The sequence below is a fragment of the Nematostella vectensis genome, chromosome 1, assembly GCF_932526225.1.
Source record: "Nematostella vectensis chromosome 1, jaNemVect1.1, whole genome shotgun sequence".
Lineage (NCBI taxonomy): Eukaryota > Metazoa > Cnidaria > Anthozoa > Actiniaria > Edwardsiidae > Nematostella > Nematostella vectensis.
In genome coordinates this window covers 673,451-696,033 of record NC_064034.1, presented here as the reverse complement: position 1 = coordinate 696,033, position 22,583 = coordinate 673,451, and the positions used below count along the sequence as shown (strand labels likewise).

Below are 22,583 nucleotides of genomic sequence, written 5' to 3'. Positions count from 1 at the left end.
GCTATCAGATACTTGCAGTGCTAAATGACTTTTATGTATTGATCTCCGTGCTATCAGATACTTGCAGTGCTAGAAAAACTGTAATGTTATTGATTTATAGGACCATCCACATGGTGAAAGCCACATCCTACTGCATTATATTACCATTTGGCCATTTGCCACTAGCGCTTGACAAATGGCCATTCCAAATGACAAATGGCCAATGTGAGACAGTGTTGGACAGTATTGCCTTTTCCACCCACTCGGCCCACTACCGTGGTCATTGGCAGCACCAGATGGCTTTTTAAAGAAAACCCAAAAGTCGGCCCTGGCCAAAGAGCTTCAGAAGCATATAGAGTCCGTTGAAGATCTTCCTTCAAGCTCGGTCAGCATAGTCGATGGGATGGCGATGGTCCAAAGGTTGAACGGTGGACACAAAACGTTCAGAGAAGTCTCAGATGCATTGCTTTCCAGACAGCAATATGTCGGAGAAGTCTCCAGAGGTGCCCCGAGGTACCCTCGCCAGTCGGCCAGGGCTGGAAGATGCAGGAAGGAATGCTGGCGGTTAACTGGATGGCGGGGTATCCTGCACCAATGGCAGTATTGGAGCTTCTTTCGTGTCAGTGTAAGAAGACATGTAATTAGCATAAATACCAAAAAAAAAAAAAATGCAAATCAAGTTACAGAAATGTACCTTTAAGGTTAAGGTTACTTTTACACCAAATGCTGCATGGTTGTCATGGAAACCAATCAGTGAAAAGGCTTTTCATGGATACTGATAGATAGTATGATTGTATGTATGTTGTATTGGTTCATTTTAACGAACCACATTGTATTTAGATTTCAATACAATGATGGCATAGGAATGTATAATAGGAGTTATGAATCATGATAATATGCCGCATTTCACAGTCTATATATCTTTAAATATATTTTCTAATCTATTACCCATTGATTTTTCTCCCTGAAGTGTTTGCTCTTGGTGCTGGTTGATTGTGTTGTAGTATATTTCAGTATTTCAACACTCAACAAAACAAAATCTGTTATTAGATCAAGTTATTATGTCCTTTTTGACCCGAAATAAGTATTAACAAGCGGTTACGTTGCCATAGCAACCATTTCTTTACATTGAAATAAGCTCAACTGTTTCATTAACAAATTTAGCTGAGCTACGTACTCGATCTTTCTTGATTCGGACTTTAATTTTTCAGGTAATTGCCCTAAATATAACATCCCAAGTGATTTAAATGGACAGGATGACAACATAATGACGTCACTTTATCACGTGATTTACCCCTGACAGCTACGTTTTCGGCACGGCTATCATAGATAATAATGAAGTAGAATAAATGAGCTTTACAAAAATGTATGATAGCCTTAGTCCCCCGAGATGAGACTAAATTCGAAAATTTTGGCTATTGGCCCATGGACGAATAAGCAAGAGATGTAGGTCAAGCCTCATGATATTCCTTGAAGCAGATCTCATTTTCATATATTCTTATTAAATTCCAGCTACGGCCACCTTGTCGATAGATGCTGATGGAAGTGACATTTCTAAGCTATTGTTGATTTCGTTTATTACCCAATCGCACATCTAAAAACCGTGATTTGAGCTTGAAATAAATATTCCCATGATTGCGCTGAGGGAGGAAGGGGACGAAGGGGGGGAGTTCGCAGTCATAGGAGATAACCCACTTTTTGGCGGCCAAGGAAGGGGGGGGGGTATACATTTGCCCGGGTACTATGGTGTGGATTGGATTAAAGGATACTAGATCTTTGTTTATATCTTCAAGGCCTTGCGGTTTGCAATTACACAAATGTTTTGGTTTTCATGGTAGAATTATAGACAGAACACACTGCAAGAAAGTAGCCCGGTCGCAGCTCTAGATCCCACATGGATCTGAGCTGTGGTTTAAAGTACTTCGTTCGAGTCGAAGTCGCCCTGCAGTTTTTTTGCCGATGAAGTTTAACTGAGGCAAACCGGCTATGCCATGCTGACGAGTCCTAATAAGGACGAAACAGCTGTCCATGGTTGCCGAACTGCACCGGTAATAGACTGTGCTAGCGTCCCGTCTTGGCCCGACTGGTGCCAATGTGTGTATGCTAGTGTGCTTCTAAAGTTCACATTCATATTTTCTGTTCCTTTTTTTCAGATCGTGCACTTTCTCTCGTCCGTGGGAACGGTTCGAGTTTTTTTCTTTCTTTCTTTTTTTGCGTTACGAAACAAAATAACTTTGTAGTCCTTCGTCGCACGTGAAACAATTTTAATTTTAGTTGGATTTTATCCCATGTCCATTCTCTGTATAAAGACCTAATAAAAACTATGCATATATGTATGTAAAACAAATCCAACCGGGGGTTAGAGGGCTACATTGAAGTTACGCGCGTGCGAGATCCAACAATAGATTGATTAAAATGTTTGTGAGTTTGATTAGTATAGTGATATCTTAAAGAATAATGACAGCAACATAAAACTATTAAAATAACAACTACAGTTAAAGAGTGTAGTGTACGAGAAAAACTCTAGACGTACATGCGCACAGAGCGATAAAAATAATTCTAATGACATCTATAATAATATCAGTTTGGTACAAGTGTGTATTGAATACATACTCGTTAACCCAGCAATACTTTATGTAGGAAAGGGTACTCGTTAACCAAGCAGACCAAACTCTACTTTATCTCGGAAAAGGGACCGCTGGGTCTCCAAAGCTCTTGAGCATTAAACAAACCTACTATAATTACAGTGTCTTTCTCAGGACTTGTAACATGCGCATGCGTGGTTGATGCCAGATCTGCTGGCCAGTCATAGCTATTAATGCTCCTCTTTTCGGTGCCAGGCCTGCTCTTCCAGATTGGCCATGGTGGCCTCTTCACTTTGGTCCAGGGCTTTGAAGGCGTCTGGCGAGTTTAAGTGAACACGTTTGAATCGGCGCACGAGATCCTCACCCTCGTCGGAGTCAGCGGGCTTGAAGTCACAGCCTCGGTATCCCTTGTTCTTGACGCAATAGTGGATAAACCTGTTTTGAAAGTAGTTTAGTGGTAACAAAACCTGGTGTTTTCGGCGCATTGGTCGGCTGTATAACGGCTGTCACGGGAAGACCATTCATATATAATTCACTTTAGTGTCCCTAACCTTAACCGCCTACCGCTAATCCTAACTCTAACCATTATTATAGTGAACCATTTATGAAGGATCTACCCTGTCGCGACTGCAAAAACATCGTTTATCAAAACCTTTCAATTGATTTTGACGGTTGTCAAAGTAACAGCATGGCTGTGTTTGACCTACCTTCCCCAGTGGCTATCCTTACAGAGCACGTGACGGTTGTCAAGGTAACCAGCATGAATGGGTTGACCTACCTCCCCAAGTGGCTGTCCTTAAAGAGATCGTGACAGTTGTCAAGGTAACACAGCATGAATGGGTTGACCTACCTTCCCCAGTGGCTGTCCTTAGAGAGCAAGTGACGGTTGCCAAGGTAACCAGCATGAATGGGTTGACCTACTTTCCCCAGTGAATGTCCTTACAGGTCATGCGACGGTTGTCAAGGTAACACAGCATGAATGGGTTGACCTACCTTCCCCAGTGGTTGTCCCTACAGAGCACGTGACGGTTGTCAAGGTCACCAGCATGAATGGGTTGACCTACCTTCCCCAGTGGCTGTCCTTACAGAGCACGTGAGGGTTGCCAACTACTATTAGTAGTGCTTGAGCGCGGGTAATCGCAACATTGAATCTCTATGGACAAATAAAACAAGATCAGCAACAGTCGTCACATGTTTTACTAAGGCGGCGAGGACACCGGACTTATATCGCTATACTTTTTGATTGTTGAAGAAACCTAGTTTGAACTGGACATTTCTATACATTACGATTGTTAAGGAAACCTAGTTTGAACTGGTCATCTCTATACATTTCGATCGTTTAGGAAAGTTTGAACTGGACATCTATATACATTTCTATTGTTAAGGAAACCTAGTTTGAACTGGACATCTCTATACATTTCGATTGTTGAGGAAGCCTAGTTTGAACTGGACATCTCTATACATTTCGATTATTAAGGAAAACTAGTTTGAACTGGACATCTCTATACATTTCGATTGTAAAGGAAACTTAGTTTGAACTGAACATCTCTATACATTTCGATTGTTAAGGAAACCTAGTTAGAACTGGACATCTCTATACATTTCGATTGTTAAGGAAACCTAGTTTGAACTGGACATCTCTATACATTTCGATTGTTAAGGAAACCTAGTTTGAACTTGACATCTCTATACATTTCGATTGTAAAGGAAACTTAGTTTGAACTGGACATCTCTATACATTTCGATTGTTAAGGAAACCTGGTTTGAACTGGACATCTCTATATATTTCTATTGTTAAGGAAACCTAGTTTGAACTGGACAGCTCTATATCTTTCGATTATTAAGGAAACCTAGTTTGAACTGGACATCTCTATACATCTGGATTGTTGAGGAATCCTAGTTTGAAATGGACATTTCTATACATTTCGATTGTTAAAGGAAACCTGGTTTGAACTGGATATCTCTATATATTTCGATTTGTAAGGAAACCTAGTTTGAAATGGACATCTCTATACATTACGATTGTTAAGGAAACCTAGTTTGAACTGGACATCTCTATACATTTCGATCGTTTAGGAAGGTTTGAACTGGACATCTCTATACATTTCTATTGTTAAGGAAACCTAGTTTGAACTGGACATCTCTATACATTTCGGTTGTTAAGAAAACCTAATTTGAACTGGACATCTCTATACATTGCGATTGTTAAGGAAACCTAGTTTGAACTGGACATCTCTATACATTTCGGTTGTTAAAAAAACCTAGTTTGAACTGGACATCTCTATACATTTCGAATGTTGGGAAACCCTAGTTTGAAATGGACATCTCTATACATTTCGATTGTTAAGGAAACCTGGTTTGAACTGGACATCTCTATACATTTCTATTGTTAAGGAAACCTAGTTTGAACTGGACATCTCTATACATTTCGGTTGTTAAGGAAACCTAGTTTGAACTGGACATCTCTGTACATTTTGATTGTTGAGGAAACCTAGTTTGAACTGGACATCTCTATACATTTCGATTGTTAAGGAGACCTAGTTTGAACTGGACATCTCAATAAATTTCGATTGTTAAGGAAACCTGGTTTCAACTGGACATCTCTATACATTTCGATTGTTAAGAAAACCTAGTTTGAACTGTACATCTCTATACACTTCGATTGTTAAGGAAACCTAGTTTGAACTGAACATCTCTATATATCTCGATTGTTAAGGAAACCTAGTTTGAACTGGACATCTCTATACATTTCGATAGTTGAGAAAACCTAGTTTGAACTGGACATCTCTATACATTTCGGTTGTTAAAGGAACCTAGTTTTAACTGGACATCTCTATACATTTCGATTGTTAAGGAAACCTAGTTGAACTGATCATCTATATACATTTCGATTGTTAAGGAAACCTAGTTTAAACTGATCATCTCTATACATTTCGATCGCTTAGGAAAGTTTGAACTGGACATCTCTATACATTTCGATCGTTGAGGAAAGTTTGAACTGGACATCTCTATACATTTCGATTGTTAAGGAAACCTGGTTTGAACTGGACATCTCTATACATTTCGATTGTTAAGGAAACCTAGTTTAAACTGATCATCTCTATACATTTCGATCGTTTAGGAAAGTTTGAACTGAACATCTCTATACATTTCGATTTTTAAGGAAACCTAGTCTGAACTGGACATCTCTATACATTTCGATCGTTGAGGAAAGTTTGAACTGGACATCTCTATACATTTCGATTGTTAAGGAAACCTGGTTTGAACTGGACATCTCTATATATTTCTATTGTTAAGAAAATCTAGTTTGAACTGGACATCTCTATACATTTCTATTGTTAAGGAAACCTAGTTTGAACTGGGCATCTCTATATATTTCGATTGTTAAGGAAACCTAGTTTAAACTGATTATCTCTATACATTTCGATCGCTTAGGAAAGTTTGAACTGGACATCTCTATACATTTCGATTTTTGAGGAAACCTAGTTTGAACTGGACATCTCTATACATTTCCATTGTTAAGGAAACCTGGTTTGAACTGGACATCTCTATACATTTCGATTGTTAAGGAAACCTAGTTTGAACTGGACATCTCTATACATTTCGATTGTTAAGGAAACCTAGTTTGAACTGGACATCTGTATACATTTCGATTGTTAAAGGAACCTAGTTTGAACTGGACATCTCTATACATTTCGATTGTTAAGGAAACCTAGTTTGAACTGATCATCTCTATACATTTCGATTGATAAGGAAACCTAGTTTGAACTGATCATCTCTATACATTTCAATCGTTTAGGAAAGTTTGAACTGGACATCTCTATACATTTCGATTTTTAAGGAAACCTAGTCTGAACTGGACATCTCTATACATTTCTATTGTTAAGGTAACCTAGTTTGAACTGGACATCTCTACACATTTAGATCGTTGAGGAAATCTAGTTTGAAGTGGACATCTCTATACATTGCGATTGTTAAGGAAACCTAGTTTGAACTGGACATCTTTATACATTTCGATTGTTAAGGAAACCTAGTTTGAACTGGACATCTCTATACATTTCGATTGTTAAGGAAACCTAGTTTGAACTGGACATCTCTATACATTTCCATTGTTAAGGAAACCTGGTTTGAACTGGGCATCTCTATACATCTGAATTGTTGAGGAAACCTAGTTTGAACTGGACATCCCTATACCTTACGATTGTTGAGAAATCCAAGTTTGAACTGGGCGTCCATTTTGAGGAACTCCTGACTGCTGCGGACAGTGGAGATAATGATGACCCGCCTCTCGTCACCCTGGAATTCTTCCACCGAGCCGACTTTGATGCCTGTGATGTTGTTCTTGTGCAGCAGCTGGCGAATCTTTGAGACCTGACAGGAAATAAAGCTTTATCTAAAAGTTTATCCGGATTATGCAAGTTATTTTGTGAGTATAGATGCGAGACTGCCACAAGAGAACCGGTCCGGTATGTTCACTAAGTAACACATCTCATGCATGAGAACAGGTCTGGTATATTCACTAAGTAACACATCTCATGCATGAGAACAGGTCTGGTATATTCACTAAGAAACACATCTCATGCATGAGAACAGGTCTGGTATGTTCACTAAGTAACACATCTCATGCATGAGAACAGGTCCGGTATGTTCACTAAGTAACACATCTCATGCATGAGAACAGGTCTGGTATATTCACTAAGAAACACATCTCATGCATGAGAACAGGTCTGGTATGTTCACTAAGTAACACATCTCATGCATGAGAACAGGTCCGGTATGTTCACTAAGTAACACATCTCATGCATGAGAACAGGTCTGGTATATTCACTAAGAAACACATCTCATGCATGAGAACAGGTCTGGTATATTCACTAAGAAACACATCTCATGCATGAGAACAGGTCTGGTATGTTCACTAGGTAACACATCTCATGCATGAGAACAGGTCTGGTATATTCACTAAGAAACACATCTCATGCATGAGAACAGGTCTGGTATGTTCACTAGGTAACACATCTCATGCATGAGAACAGGTCTGGTATATTCACTAAGTAACACATCTCATGCATGAGAACAGGTCTGGTATGTTCACTAGGTAACACATCTCATGCATGAGAACAGGTCCGGTATGTTCACTAAGTAACACATCTCATGCATGAGAACAGGTCTGGTATATTCACTAAGAAACACATCTCATGCATGAGAACAGGTCCGGTATGTTCACTAAGTAACACATCTCATGCATGAGAACAGGTCCGGTATGTTCACTAAGTAACACATCTCATGCATGAGAACAGGTCTGGTATATTCACTAAGAAACACATCTCATGCATGAGAACAGGTCTGGTATATTCACTAAGAAACACATCTCATGCATGAGAACAGGTCTGGTATGTTCACTAAGAAACACATCTCATGCATGAGAACAGGTCTGGTATATTCACTAAGAAACACATCTCATGCATGAGAACAGGTCTGGTATGTTAACTAAGAAACACATCCCATGCATGAGAACAGGTCTGGTATGTTCACTAAGTAACACATCTCATGCATGAGAACAGGTCTGGTATGTTCACTAGGTAACACATCCCATGCATGAGAACAGGTCTGCTATGTTCACTAAGTAACACATCTCATGCATGAGAAAAGGTCTGGTATGTTAACTAAGAAACACATCTCATGCATGAGAACAGGTCTGGTATGTTCACTAAGTAACACATCTCATGCATGAGAACAGGTCTGGTATGTTCACTAGGTAACACATCTCATGCATGAGAACAGGTCTGGTATGTTCACTAAGTAACACATCTCATGCATGAGAACAGGTCTGGTATGTTCACTAAGTAACACATCTCATGCATGAGAACAGGTCCGGTATGTTCACTAAGTAACACATCTCATGCATGAGAACAGGTCCGGTATGTTCACTAAGTAACACATCTCATGCATGAGAACAGGTCTGGTATGTTCACTAAGTAACACATCTCATGCATGAGAACAGGTCTGGTATGTTCACTAGGTAACACATCTCATGCATGAGAACAGGTCTGGTATGTTCACTAAGTAACACATCTCATGCATGAGAACAGGTCTGGTATGTTCACTAAGTAACACATCTCATGCATGAGAACAGGTCTGGTATGTTCACTAGGTAACACATCCCATGCATGAGAACAGGTCTGCTATGTTCACTAAGTAACACATCTCATGCATGAGAAAAGGTCTGGTATGTTAACTAAGAAACACATCTCATGCATGAGAACAGGTCTGGTATGTTCACTAAGTAACACATCTCATGCATGAGAACAGGTCTGGTATGTTCACTAGGTAACACATCTCATGCATGAGAACAGGTCTGGTATGTTCACTAAGTAACACATCTCATGCATGAGAACAGGTCTGGTATGTTCACTAGGTAACACATCTCATGCATGAGAACAGGTCTGGTATGTTCACTAAGTAACACATCTCATGCATGAGAACAGGTCTGGTATGTTCACTAAGTAACACATCTCATGCATGAGAACAGGTCTGGTATGTTCACTAAGTAACACATCTCATGCATGAGAACAGGTCTGGTATGTTCACTAAGTAACACATCTCATGCATGAGAACAGGTCTGGTATGTTCACTAGGTAACACATCCCATGCATGAGAACAGGTCTGGTATGTTCACTAAGTAACACATCTCATGCATGAGAACAGGTCTGGTATGTTCACTAAGTAACACATCTCATGCATGAGAACAGGTCTGGTATATTCACTAAGAAACACATCTCATGCATGAGAACAGGTCTGGTATGTTCACTAAGAAACACATCTCATGCATGAGAACAGGTCTGGTATATTCACTAAGAAACACATCTCATGCATGAGAACAGGTCTGGTATGTTAACTAAGAAACACATCCCATGCATGAGAACAGGTCTGGTATGTTCACTAAGTAACACATCTCATGCATGAGAACAGGTCTGGTATGTTCACTAGGTAACACATCCCATGCATGAGAACAGGTCTGCTATGTTCACTAAGTAACACATCTCATGCATGAGAAAAGGTCTGGTATGTTAACTAAGAAACACATCTCATGCATGAGAACAGGTCTGGTATGTTCACTAAGTAACACATCTCATGCATGAGAACAGGTCTGGTATGTTCACTAGGTAACACATCTCATGCATGAGAACAGGTCTGGTATGTTCACTAAGTAACACATCTCATGCATGAGAACAGGTCTGGTATGTTCACTAAGTAACACATCTCATGCATGAGAACAGGTCCGGTATGTTCACTAAGTAACACATCTCATGCATGAGAACAGGTCCGGTATGTTCACTAAGTAACACATCTCATGCATGAGAACAGGTCTGGTATGTTCACTAAGTAACACATCTCATGCATGAGAACAGGTCTGGTATGTTCACTAGGTAACACATCTCATGCATGAGAACAGGTCTGGTATGTTCACTAAGTAACACATCTCATGCATGAGAACAGGTCTGGTATGTTCACTAAGTAACACATCTCATGCATGAGAACAGGTCTGGTATGTTCACTAGGTAACACATCCCATGCATGAGAACAGGTCTGCTATGTTCACTAAGTAACACATCTCATGCATGAGAAAAGGTCTGGTATGTTAACTAAGAAACACATCTCATGCATGAGAACAGGTCTGGTATGTTCACTAAGTAACACATCTCATGCATGAGAACAGGTCTGGTATGTTCACTAGGTAACACATCTCATGCATGAGAACAGGTCTGGTATGTTCACTAAGTAACACATCTCATGCATGAGAACAGGTCTGGTATGTTCACTAAGTAACACATCTCATGCATGAGAACAGGTCTGGTATGTTCACTAAGTAACACATCTCATGCATGAGAACAGGTCTGGTATGTTCACTAAGTAACACATCTCATGCATGAGAACAGGTCCGGTATGTTCACTAAGTAACACATCTCATGCATGAGAACAGGTCCGGTATGTTCACTAAGTAACACATCTCATGCATGAGAACAGGTCTGGTATGTTCACTAAGTAACACATCTCATGCATGGGACAGCTTTAAGAAAAGCTAGACAAGTTAACTTTCCTCAACATAGAAGATTGATTGAAAAATCACATACCTGCTGTCTATAGGGTGAAATAACTCCAATCTCAGCCATCAGCACCCGAACTCCGCGGGAATCCCGCAGGTCCTTGATGTGCTTAACTACAGTAGCTGCTTCCTCGGGATTGAAGAACGAGGGACTCTTTCCCTCCCTCAAGTCTTTGCCAAGGACCCCATCAAACAGGATCGGGAAGCCTTTGGTTGGCAACTTGCTCCAGTTGCAGAGCGATTCACGCTTTAGCTTGTCTGCACAGGTCTCGAGCTCGTCATCATAGAACATCCCGTTGGGGAGCTGTGGAGAAAAATAACAACAACTGACAATACACAACAGAATCCGTGCTATATTTCGTACCAGACCAATAAGAAGAGAGGTACCCAAGGGAATTACAAGCACACTCAAGATAAAAAAAAAACTAAACATGCCTGCACTGTCATCCCTCATAAATCAAACACCATAAAAATTATTCATTTATTTATTTGAACACGGCAAATAATTGAACATCATCTTTACTGCATATGGATATGGCTCAGCTCTATTCAAAATGACAACAGAAAAGACCAAGACCAAAAGAACACATTTCGTAGGCTGAGAAAATTTAAACTGTCTGACAATTTAGAAGATTAGCTAACGAACGTAAACAATATTGACCATAGGATTGCCCTTACTAAATTCAGGCTAAGCAACCACAAGCTAGTAATAGAAACTGGAAGGTATGAAAAGCCATATGAAAAAACCTAACGAAATAAAATGCTTAGTATGCCAGACAGGTAAAGTGGAGGATGAAGAGCATTTTCTGTTAGAATGTCCGGCCTATAAAAATGATCGGGATGATTTACTGAGATTCCTAAAAACTGATGTCAATGTCAAACCCCATGCCAACAAAGAAAATAATATCGTCAGAATTATGAGGTTGAGCCGGAATGAAAACGTGAATCGGCGGTTAGCGAGACATATGTAAAGCTTTATCACAATGTTCAAACTAGATATCACCTAATCCCCCTAAAACAAAAATTTAAAAAAATGCAAAAGGTGAAGTAAGCAAAACATGGCAACATCAGTCAATATCATTTATTTATTAATTTGTGGACCTACACCGATGTAAATGTTTTATAAGGTGCCATGGATATAATATCTATCTATGGAATTATCGATCTTCAATCTCTGGAACGAGGCCTTCTGGACAATGATAGTCTTAGGAAGGTGAAATGTGATAACTCAAAATGTAATAACATCAAATAATGATGAACTATAACTAAAAGCTATAACTAAGAAAATAGACAAAACACTAGCATGCAGTGACCAACAGTTGTAGAAGTCCATCTCGAATCTACAGTTGGTCTAGGTCTCTCCAAAAACTTGGTAGTGGTTCTGTCAGCAACCTGGTGATGACGAATGGCGAATCCTCCCTAGTTCATGGTCTGTAAAGCTGCGATACTGTGCGGTTTTGATTGCCTCTATCATTTATATGCACCCTAGACTTTGTCACTTCTCAAACTAAATCGGGAATAATGTCACACCATACCAACAAAAATTTTAACTATAAGTCAATAGATAAAGTTATTACATTTAAAGTTATTACATTTCGCATTAAACATTTATTACATTTTGCGTTAAAAGTTATTATATTTCGCGTTAAGATTACATTTTGCGTTGATTATTACATTTTGTGGCGTAACAGCGGCTCTTGAAAGTTTCAATGTGATTGACGGACGCCTTCCTTGATCCATCAAAACTTTCTATCCCTTCTCCTGTGATGTCTGTGCCGTTAGGCAATGTTTTAGTAGTGAATTGTTTTTCTCAGATGTCAATGCCTTCACTAATTCATTTTTTTCAGTTGTCAATGCCTTAACTAATTCATTTTTTTCAGTTGTCAATGCCTTAACTAATTCATTTTTTTCAGTTGTCAATGCCTTAACTAATTCATTTTTTTCAGTTGTCAATGCCTTAACTAATTCTTTTTTTTCAGTTGTCAATGCCTTAACTAATTCATTTTTTTCAGTTGTCAATGCCTTAACTTATTCATTTTTTTCAGTTGTCAATGCCTTAACTAATTCATTTTTTTCAGTTGTCAATGCCTTAACTAATTCATTTGCACATTCATCAACCCGCATCTACATTCGCATATTCGATTTTCGTTTGTTTTCTTTGATTGAGCGCTTTTTGCTACTATTTTACTCTCGCATCTTGCAAGCCAACAAACACATGTTGGAGAATCTCCTTAGTACTGTTGATCTTAAGCATAAATGCACTTATCTCATCGACGATGGATTTTACTACAGTCAAGGTTGACTGGATATGTAAGAACGTGTTGAATATGTTTCTATATTTCGTATTATAAATGTAGTTTTGGGGATTTTTAAAGAGGAGAGGGGGGGTCAAACACGTTTTTGGGTTTTTCCTGGGGGGGGTCAACAAAGTTTTGATGTTGACAAAGGGAGGGGGTTGTACTCCCCTGGCCCCCCGGCCATAAATAATGAACACTCCCTTAAAGAGGAAACAGCAAAAAAAAAAAAAAAGAAAAGAAAGAAAAGAAAAAAAATAAAACATAAAATGGGGAGGAACTCGCTGTGGTCTCATCATACGCCATGACGCGCTCACCTCTAGTATGGCAGGGTGGGAACGGTAGTTCTTGAGAAGCTTGGTCAGCATCGCGGGCTCATATTCACCGAGCTCGTCCTCCTCATCCTCGGTAATGCGCCCATAGGCTGCCACCCTGGTCATCAGTCGCTCTAGTAAAGACATGCGCAGACCATACTAGAGGACAGAAAATTGAAAAGTGGTTACAGAAACGCTAATGAGATTTCTGAGCAGATGACTTTGTAAAAAAACGAGCCAAACTTTTATTCCAGTTTATTGTTTCAGTAACTAACGCTTGGTACTCAAGCATATAGGTTATAAAACAATTTTAATAGTCTTGATTTTATCTCCGACACATGCTCATGGATTGATCAGTGGGTTCCAGCAGAGGTGTGCTTTTTCTACAAAAAAATAATTGTGCTAATCTGTCGAGCGTTTCTTCGTGAAATGATAAAGAAACATGATATAAAATACATCATTGCCTTTTTGGAATGTAATGCCAATTACCTTGATGGCTAGCGGGGACCTTAGCACAGGACCGAGCTGCTGGGGGTCTCCTGCAAGTACAAGCTGGCCTCCCCCTGGATTCTCAGGGTTTAACAGGCCAGCAAGGGGGACCATGCATTCAGGTTCGAGCGCCTGTCCTGATTCGTCGATAAACACGTGTGTGAAGTGGGTGTCTGGAATGTCCGCGGATACAAGTCTAAAGAAAGATCACACCGCTTTTTGTACCACAGCACTTTTTATACCACACCACATTTTGTACCTCACCACTTTTTGTACAACAGCACTTTTTATACCACAACACTTTTTGTACCACAGCACTTTTTGTACCACAGCACTTTTTGTACCACAACACTTTTTGTACCACAGCACTTTTTGTACCACATCACTTTTTGTACCACATCACTTTTTGTACCTCACCACTTTTTGTACCTCATCACTTTTTGTACCACAACACTTTTTATACCACAACACTTTTTGTACCACAACACTTTTTGTACCACACCACATTTTGTACCCCAGCACTTTTTGAACCACACCCCTTCTGTACCACAGCACTTTTTGTACCACAACACTTTTTTAACCACACCCCTTCTGTACCACAGCACTTTTTGTACCACAACACTTTTTTAACCACACCCCTTCTGTACCACAACACTTTTTTAACCACACCCCTTCTGTACCACAGCACTTTTGTAGTAAGAGGCACTATGGAGCAGCCATTATTTCAATAACAACTATCTCAAAAACAAAAACCCACAAAACCGCAAGATTAATATTTCATAAAACAACATCCGCTACGAAAACTAAATTTCCAAAGAAGATCAGATACCGTCTGAATAAGTTAAAAAAAAAAACTCAGTAATCATATTCTACAAATGCAACAGCTCTTGCTGCGAAATCATATTTCACGTGATTCAGAGGTGATTTCCGCCTTACCTTCCCCGTCATCCCAGGGTGATTTCCGCCTTACCTCCCCCCGTCATTCAGAGTTAATTTCCGCCTTACCTCACCCGTCATCCAGAGGTGATTTCCGCCTTACCTCCCCCTTCATTCAGAGTTAATTTCCGCCTTACCTTAACCGTCATCCAGAGGTGATTTCCGCCTAACCTCCCCTGTAATTCAGAGTTGATTTCCGCCTTACCTCCCCCGTCATCCCGAGGTGATTTCCGCCTTACCTCCCCCGACATCCCGAGGTGATTTCTGCCTTACCTCCCCCGTCATCAAGAGGTGATTTCAGCCTTACCTCCCCCGTCATCCCGAGGTGATTTCCGCCTTACCTCCCCCGTCATCCCGAAGTGATTTCCACCTTACCTCCCCTGTCATCCCGAGGTGATTTCCGCCTTACCTCCCCCGTCATCCCGAGGTGATTTCCGCCTTACCTCCCCCGTCATCCCGAGGTGATTTCCGCCTTACCTCCCCCGTCATCCCGAGGTGGTTTCCGCCTTACCTCCCCCGTCATCCAGAGGTGATTTCCGCCTTACCTCCCCCGTCATCCCGAGGTGATTTCCGCCTTACCTCCCCCGTCATCCCGAGGTGATTTCCACCTTACCTCCCCTGTCATCCCGAGGTGATTTCCGCCTTACCTCCCCCGTCATCACGAGGTGATTTCCGCCTTACCTCCCCCGTCATCCCGAGGTGATTTCCGCCTTACCTCCCCCGTCATCCCGAGGTGATTTCCGTCTTACCTCCCCCGTCATCAAGAGGTGATTTCCGCCTTACCTCCCCCGTCATCCCGAGGTGATTTCCACCTTACCTCCCTCGTCATCACGAGGTGATTCCCGCCTTACCTCCCCCGTCATCCCGAGGTGATTTCCGTCTTACCTCCCCCGTCATCAAGAGGTGATTTCCGCCTTACCTCCCCCGTCATCCCGAGGTGATTTCCGCCTTACCTCCCTCGTCATCACGAGGTGATTTCCGTCTTATCTCCCCCGTCATCACGAGGTGATTTCCGCCTTACCTCCCCAGTCATTCCAAGTTGATTTCCGCCTTACCCCCCCTGTCATCATGAGGTGATTTCCGCCTTACCTCCCCCGTCATCCTGAGGTGATTTCAGCCTTACCTCCCCTGTCATCTCGAGGTGATTTCCGCCTTACCTTCCCCGTCATCACGAGGTGATTTCCGCCTTACCTCCCTGCCGTGACTAGCGTGCAGACCACTAATCGTTTATTCATAATTTCCTCCTTCCCTGGAAAGAAGAAATCCCCGTCGTGTATACAGGACACCACCTGAAAAAAAGCAAAGATAATGTTCTTTCCAGAAAATCTCTTGCACAACTGAGGCAAAACGAACGATGACGACTAGGTCACATCAGGGAGGCATCTTCAATAAGTCTTCCATGTTGAGTTCTCTTCAGCTTTCGCCTACCCTAATACATGCAGAGCCTTCCCCCAGTTTCTCTTGATATAAATAACCGCCATTTTATGGGGTGGAAGCCAATTCTGTTATTACTGCTCTCAAAGGCGGCAACTTTGCCAAGCAGGTGCATACACATAGAAAGCCAAGCAGGTTCATACACATAGAAAGCCAAGCAGGTGCGCACACATAGAAAGCCAAGCAGGTGCATACACATAGAAAGCCAAGCAGGTGCATATACATAGAAAGCCAAGCAGGTGCGCACACATAGAAAGCCAAGCAGGTGCCCACACAGCCAAGCAGGTGCGCACACATAGAATACCAAGCAGGTTCATACACATAGAAAGCCAAGCAGGTGCGCACACATAGAAAGCCAAGCAGGTGCATATACATAGAAAGCCAAGCAGGTGCGCACACATAGAAAGCCAAGCAGGTGCGCACACATAGAAAGCCAAGCAGGTGCGCACACATAGAAAGCCAAGCAGGTGCGCACACATAGAAAGCCAAGCAGGTGCGCACACATAGAAAGCCAAGCAGATGCATACACATAGAAAGCCAAGCAGATGCGCACACATAGAAAGCCAAGCAGATGCATACACATAGAAAGCCAAGCAGGTGCGCACACATAGAAAGCCAAGCAGGTGCGTACAGCACATATAAAAATTCTACTTGATCGTTGAACAAGTACATTAAAGTGTAGAGGTACCTTGATCGAGTCGGATAACGAAGCATAGCTTCTGCCAAATGCATTCAGCCTGAGCATTTTCATCTTGGGGATGACATTATGCTTCATGACACGCTCAAGTATCAGGTCTGCGGCACTGTTGGATGGTGCGCAAGCGAGAACTTTGCTGTTGGGGAACACGTGAAGCACCTGAAACACATCACTCTCATGTAATATGCGCAGCTTTTCTTTACTTTGCAAAGACAGACAGAATTTTTGTTATGTGTGTGTTATGTGGCAATGAAAAAAAAAAGTAATTGCCCAAAGTAACTGCAGTGAGGTAGTTAAAAACTGAGTTCCTTTCAAAAGGAGACGTCATATAACATGTATGTTTAATATAAGGTAAAAAGCTCCAAGCAAACAGTACCAATATAACAGCATTGATAGTACCGCTATGTCAACTACTGGACAATGGAAATGTATTTGCTCTCCTTATTAATCCTTTCATCTCCTCTCCTTACCTTGTCACCACTCTCATTATTTTAAAATCATTATTTCAAAATCCTTTTGTCTCCTCTCATTACATTGTCACCACTCTCGTTATTAATCCTTTTGTCCACTCTCGTTACATTGCCACCACTCTCATTATTAATCCTTTTGTCCACTCTCGTTACATTGTCACCACTCTCGTTATAAATCCTTTCGTCTCCTCTCATTACCTTGTCACCACTCTCGTTATTAATCCTTTTGTCCACTCTCGTTACATTGCCACCACTCTTATTATTAATCCTTTTGTCCACTCTCGTTACATTGCCACCACTCTCGTTATTAATCCTTTCGTCTTCTCTCGTTACCTTGTTACCACTCTCCCTTCATCTTTTCTCGTTACCTTGTTACCACTCTCGTGATTAATCATTACCTGTTTGATGGACTCTACGACGGTGATGGTCTTGCCAGTGCCAGGGGGTCCAAATATGAGATAAGGGTGTGGCCGTGATGTCCCTTTTACAATGCTGACAACAGCCTGGCGTTGCTCTTGGTTATCTTCAAGCTTCACATCAAACAATCTTAAGGGAAGAAAATATGTATTAAATCACTATAGTTAATCAGGAAGGAATACAGTATCCCATCTACTGCTGTTTTAGCCAATAGAGAAATAGTGGGTAGGGGTTTGGGGGAAAAGCATTATATTTGACTAAGAAAAGAAATAAATGCTTTCTCTCAATCTTCTAGAGGCTGGTTGATTTCTCCAGAGTGTGTTAGCACCCAGTTTGCAAGAGCAGGATGTCAAAATGTCTATCTATGCAAATGTGTCCCCCAACTGGAAGCTGAGTTCCACATACTTGCAGCATAGCGCTCGGGTGATAAGTGAAGAAGTAATTGTTGTGTGCCACCAAGCTACAGTATGTTGCCAAAGCTGCCGTTTGTTACCTTTTCACTTTGTCATCATCGCAAAGAGGGGGCAAATGGTGGATTGCAGCACCTTGTTGATTGTCTGACAATTGTCTCATCTTGATCACATCACACGGCAGCTCAAGGGCACGGTGCATCAGCTTCAGTGGGGTCCGGGTGAAAGTAAAGCGAACCTGTACTTTCATCCCATTTATGTAGCTCTTATGAAAACTGTTGCACAGAACGGAAAAATACATCCATTGTAAGTCATTTATCTCTATTACGTATTGTACCAGACTGGGGGATAGAAAGCACACAATGAATATGTGATCATATCACAAGAGCCAGATACCAACATGCCTGATAAAAATGGGATGGGGACAACACCATTATCAGTTATAGACTAAATTAAAATGTTCAGTCGCATTTTGACAAATCTAGTTGCAAATGCAAGTGCTTGGTTGTGATCTCTTATCGGAGATAGAAAATGACTGGTCACACACATATGCCTAGTAAAAATCATGAGCTTTGAGCCCTGATGCTACTTAAAACAAACCTGGGACAGAACTTGAGGGAGACATCATCCAGTCCCACTTGGTGCACATAGCCTTGGTATTCCTTACTTCCTCTCTCTGGCTCACTAATCAAGCGGACATACAGGTGGTCACCACGGATCACTGATGGCCGATTCTCTGCAAGGCCCGGAACCTAAAAATGATGATCAAGAATGATGAAGAGCCTGATGGTAATTGTCATGAGGCATGAAACAACAAACAAGGAATTGTTTTATGCCAACCATTTGATCTTTTTTTTTCACAGTTAGCAATGAACATAACACATACAATAAGATGAGATACTGTAAAAGCAAGTGTATGTGAATAGAGATTTTCTTAAAATTTTAAATTCCCCTGCTGGAAAGCAAATATGAACCAAAACAGAGAAGTTAATGGGGAAACATAAGAAAAAAAAACTCAAAGGACCTTGTTTTCTTAAATAATTTCTTAAAAACTTTTATGCTTGGTAAGAAGAAAAACCCTGTATGGAAGTTTATACCCCATTTAATTCATCCATAAAGTCCATCAACATACCCACCTTCAATTTGAGAAATCCCCCATGATGTGCCATAACTGTGCTCTCGACATCATATTGTCGAATGTCAACTTCCATTTGCATCTCTTCCATGTGCAGCAGTGCATTAAACTTAGCCTCATGGTTAGTAGCTGTCAGTTCAGCACTCAGCAGATCCAACAGGGCATTTGTGGGCTCACCTTTATTTAGACTTACTCTTAGATCATACGGAATGGGGTACTGGGATAGCCCAACAACATACTTCAGGTGGGAATCACCACTGCAACATAAACAGAATTGCAATTATAAACTAATCTCAGACCTTACTTTATGCACCAAGCATTCAACAATATAAACAAAACTCAGCGAGGTATGGTAAGACTTTCACAGATTTTACTTGATCCACCAAGCATCCCACAATACAAACAAAACTCAGCGAGGTATGGTTTTCACAGATCTTACTTGATCCACCAAGCATTCAACAATACAAACAAAACTCAGCGAGGTATGGTAAGACTTTCACAGATCTTACTTGATCCACCAAGCATTCAACAATACAAACAAAACTCAGCGAAGTATGGTAAGACTTTCACAGATCTTACTTGATCCACCAAGCATTCAACAATACAAACAAAACTCAGCGAAGTATGGTAAGACTTTCACAGATCTTACTTGATCCACCAAACATTCAACAATACAAATAAAACTCTGCAAGGTATGGTCTTCACAGATCTTACTTGATCCACCAAGCATTCAACAATACAAACAAAACTCAGCGAGGTATGGTAAGACTTTCACAGATCTTACTTGATCCACCAAACATTCAACAATACAAACAAAACTCAGCGAGATATGGTAAGACTTTCACAGATCTTACTTCATCCACCAAACACTCAACAATACAAACAAAACTCAGCGAGGTATGGTAAGACTTTCACAGATCTTACATGATCCACCAAACATTCAACAATACAAACAAAACTCAGCGAGGTATGGTAAGACTTTCACAGATCTTACATGATCCACCAAGCATTCAACAATACAAACAAAACTCAGCGAGGTATGGTAAGACTTTCCCTAATACTCCGCATGAACAGAGCATACTTGTTCAGGGTAAAAACTAAGGCCTGTACATTACATGAGCAAAATGATGTGTTTTATTAAGTTAACTAGTACAATACACTTACCCCTTGGTGCAACTAGGGCACGTAGGTTAAAGGTCTATAGGACATCTATATTGCTGTATGCAATTAAATTTACAGCTAGCAAGCAAGGGAGTAGGATGTGTTACTTGATGTGTTACTGAATGTGTGCTGGGGGTACTCTATCAAAAGTAAAAGGGGTAAGTATAATTAATTAAATGTAGATTGACAACACCCTGTATCACAGCAACAAAGAATGGCTAGAGAGGAAGCTTTGCTAAATTAAAGGAGAAGAAAAAATAGATTACAAAAATTTTAAACATTCTATGTAATTTATTAGTAGGTGTATCACTTGTCTCATAGTAAGCAACTATGCTTGTTTACAGACAATATTTTATGTTAATATATTGAAATATTAGCCTTTAATGCTAATTGAAGGCAGAGGGAGGGGGGGGGGGGGTTAGAACATGGTTTTGTTTGTTGCTTCCCATACAGTTATAACGGACATCTAATTTAGGCTGCAATGCATACTATGGGATATTAGAATAAATGCTTATAGTATGTCAACCCCTACATTGAAAACTAAGCATATATTGAAATATATTATATAATTTTTTTTATATTATATATTGGCCAATGTACTCACCTTGGGGGTGGGACACCTCTGATGATGTCGACTTTGGGATCATAAACCCTAGTCACAGGAGGAGGAGGTTGGTACTTGGACGTCGGCTGAATACTGGTTACATCGTCATTTGTACCCTGGCCAACAAGGAATCTGGCAATGTGGAAACTTTTTGCTTCCTGGTCCACCCCTTCCTCAAACTCAAACACTATTGGTAACTTAAATACCCCTAAGCTGGTTGGCTTAAACACAGCTGATATCTGGTATTGTTTGTTGACAGGGATGGTGATAATCTTGTAGTTTTTTCTGGCATTAGTAAGGCCATGTTTATCAGAGAAGCTGAATTCTGGAACCTCCTCTAAAGTAGAGAACCTCTTTATCTTGACCTGCGTGGTACTGGTATTATTAATGGTGATCTCTATAATGTTTGTATCTTCAGTCAGTAAGCGTTTTCCAAAGTCAATAATTCCATGGGCGTCATCTAAATCAGAGAAAATCCTGATGCCACTCTTATCTTGAACAAACATTTCCCTGTAGAATAAGAACATCAAAAACATATGAAAACTTGAGCAACGAAAGAAGAGGGTAAAAGACAAAAGTGTTTTTGTTGTGTTTTACTGCACCCAAGTAAAAATCTCAACTTCTCAAAACTAAAGCTGGCTTTAGAATCTTTTTGCTATGCCAACTAGATGTTGGAACCACCATGTCTCACCTATGTTTTAAGAAATTCTTCTTCAGTGCATCAGCGGATTCATCTTTTGCGTCTTCGTCCTCTTCATTCACTTGCTGTCCATCTTGTAACTGTTGCCTGTTTTGTCTACGTTGTACAAAAGACTGGTCCACTGCTATGACTAGCCTGCGACCCCTTCGCTCATAGTAAAGGATAGAAAGCCCATCCTTTCCTTTTGTCAACCTCTTCATTCTCTTCAGGTGATAAAGCACAGAAGAGAATGGCGCTGTTTTGCTGGTTGGCGGCTGACTCTTTTTGAAGGTATCGTAATAAGTCTTTCGTAGCTCGGCCTTGGTGGGAGGCTTGAGCCCATTGCTACATAGATAATCCCAGAACTGCTTACTGACGAGTTTCACTTCTTTATTGCTCGCTCGGCCCATGTTGATTACTGGTCAAAGAACGTAAGTTATATAAGTTAACTTAAGTAAGAAGTACGATGTAGAGAAAAATGAACAAATTTGAATGAATGAACTTGGAAGCAATGTCTCTTCAGCACAAAGGCAAGAATAGTAGGTGAACAATTCTCGTGACTGAAAAGGATCTGATATCGCTGTTTGGGTTATTTTTATCTGTCTATTTCACATCAGAAGCGAATCTGCTGACAGGTTCCTGGAAGCCATATTGAAAATAAAGGCGCGGTTACACGGCAAAATAAAACAGATCAAACAGTAACGAAATCTACTCTTATTTCTTGAACGCCTTGAATTATACGCTCATATTATAAAATCACATTACATACTTTTACGTGCAATCAAATCTTATGTGTCTGAACGCAATGCCCGGGTTCTAGCCAACTGAGCTCGCTGTAGGCGCCCCCTATCGCGTGTTTTTGTAGCGTGCTCGAC

General features: G+C 40.7%; 1 protein-coding gene across 2 annotated transcripts; it reads right to left on the bottom strand.

Moving 5' to 3' along the window:
- Positions 1–2,130: 2,130 nt before the first annotated feature.
- On the bottom strand, positions 2,131–22,580 carry LOC5505830 (putative helicase MOV-10). 2 transcript variants are annotated; one of them, XM_032374168.2, is made up of 15 exons: positions 22,478–22,580; positions 21,721–22,126; positions 21,030–21,539; positions 19,266–19,521; positions 18,730–18,881; positions 18,213–18,404; positions 17,701–17,848; positions 16,824–16,991; positions 15,893–15,990; positions 13,766–13,961; positions 13,280–13,435; positions 10,697–10,972; positions 6,759–6,935; positions 3,629–3,717; positions 2,131–2,999 (listed from the first exon to the last, which is right to left on the bottom strand). In XM_032374168.2, the coding sequence occupies exons 2-15, from the start codon at positions 22,116–22,118 to the stop codon at positions 2,795–2,797; spliced, it is 3,021 nt and encodes a 1,006-aa protein (XP_032230059.2). In that variant the 5' UTR covers positions 22,119–22,126; positions 22,478–22,580; the 3' UTR covers positions 2,131–2,794. The 2 variants fall into 2 exon arrangements, with proteins under 2 accessions (XP_032230059.2, XP_001626596.3); XM_001626546.3 differs by lacking the exon at positions 22,478–22,580 and having other exon boundaries at positions 21,721–22,375.
- Positions 22,581–22,583: the final 3 nt, after the last annotated feature.

Bases quoted from the DNA above. Each gene is read 5' to 3' on its own strand.
- LOC5505830 (XM_032374168.2), bottom strand. From the start codon at position 22,118: ATGGGCCGAGCGAGCAATAAAGAAGTGAAACTCGTCAGTAAGCAGTTC. The intron at 13,436-13,765 runs GTAATTGGCATT...TCTGTCCTCTAG, and splicing joins GGTCCCCGCTAGCCATCAAG to TATGGTCTGCGCATGTCTTT. The intron at 6,936-10,696 runs GTATGTGATTTT...ATTTCCTGTCAG, and splicing joins TTTCACCCTATAGACAGCAG to GTCTCAAAGATTCGCCAGCT.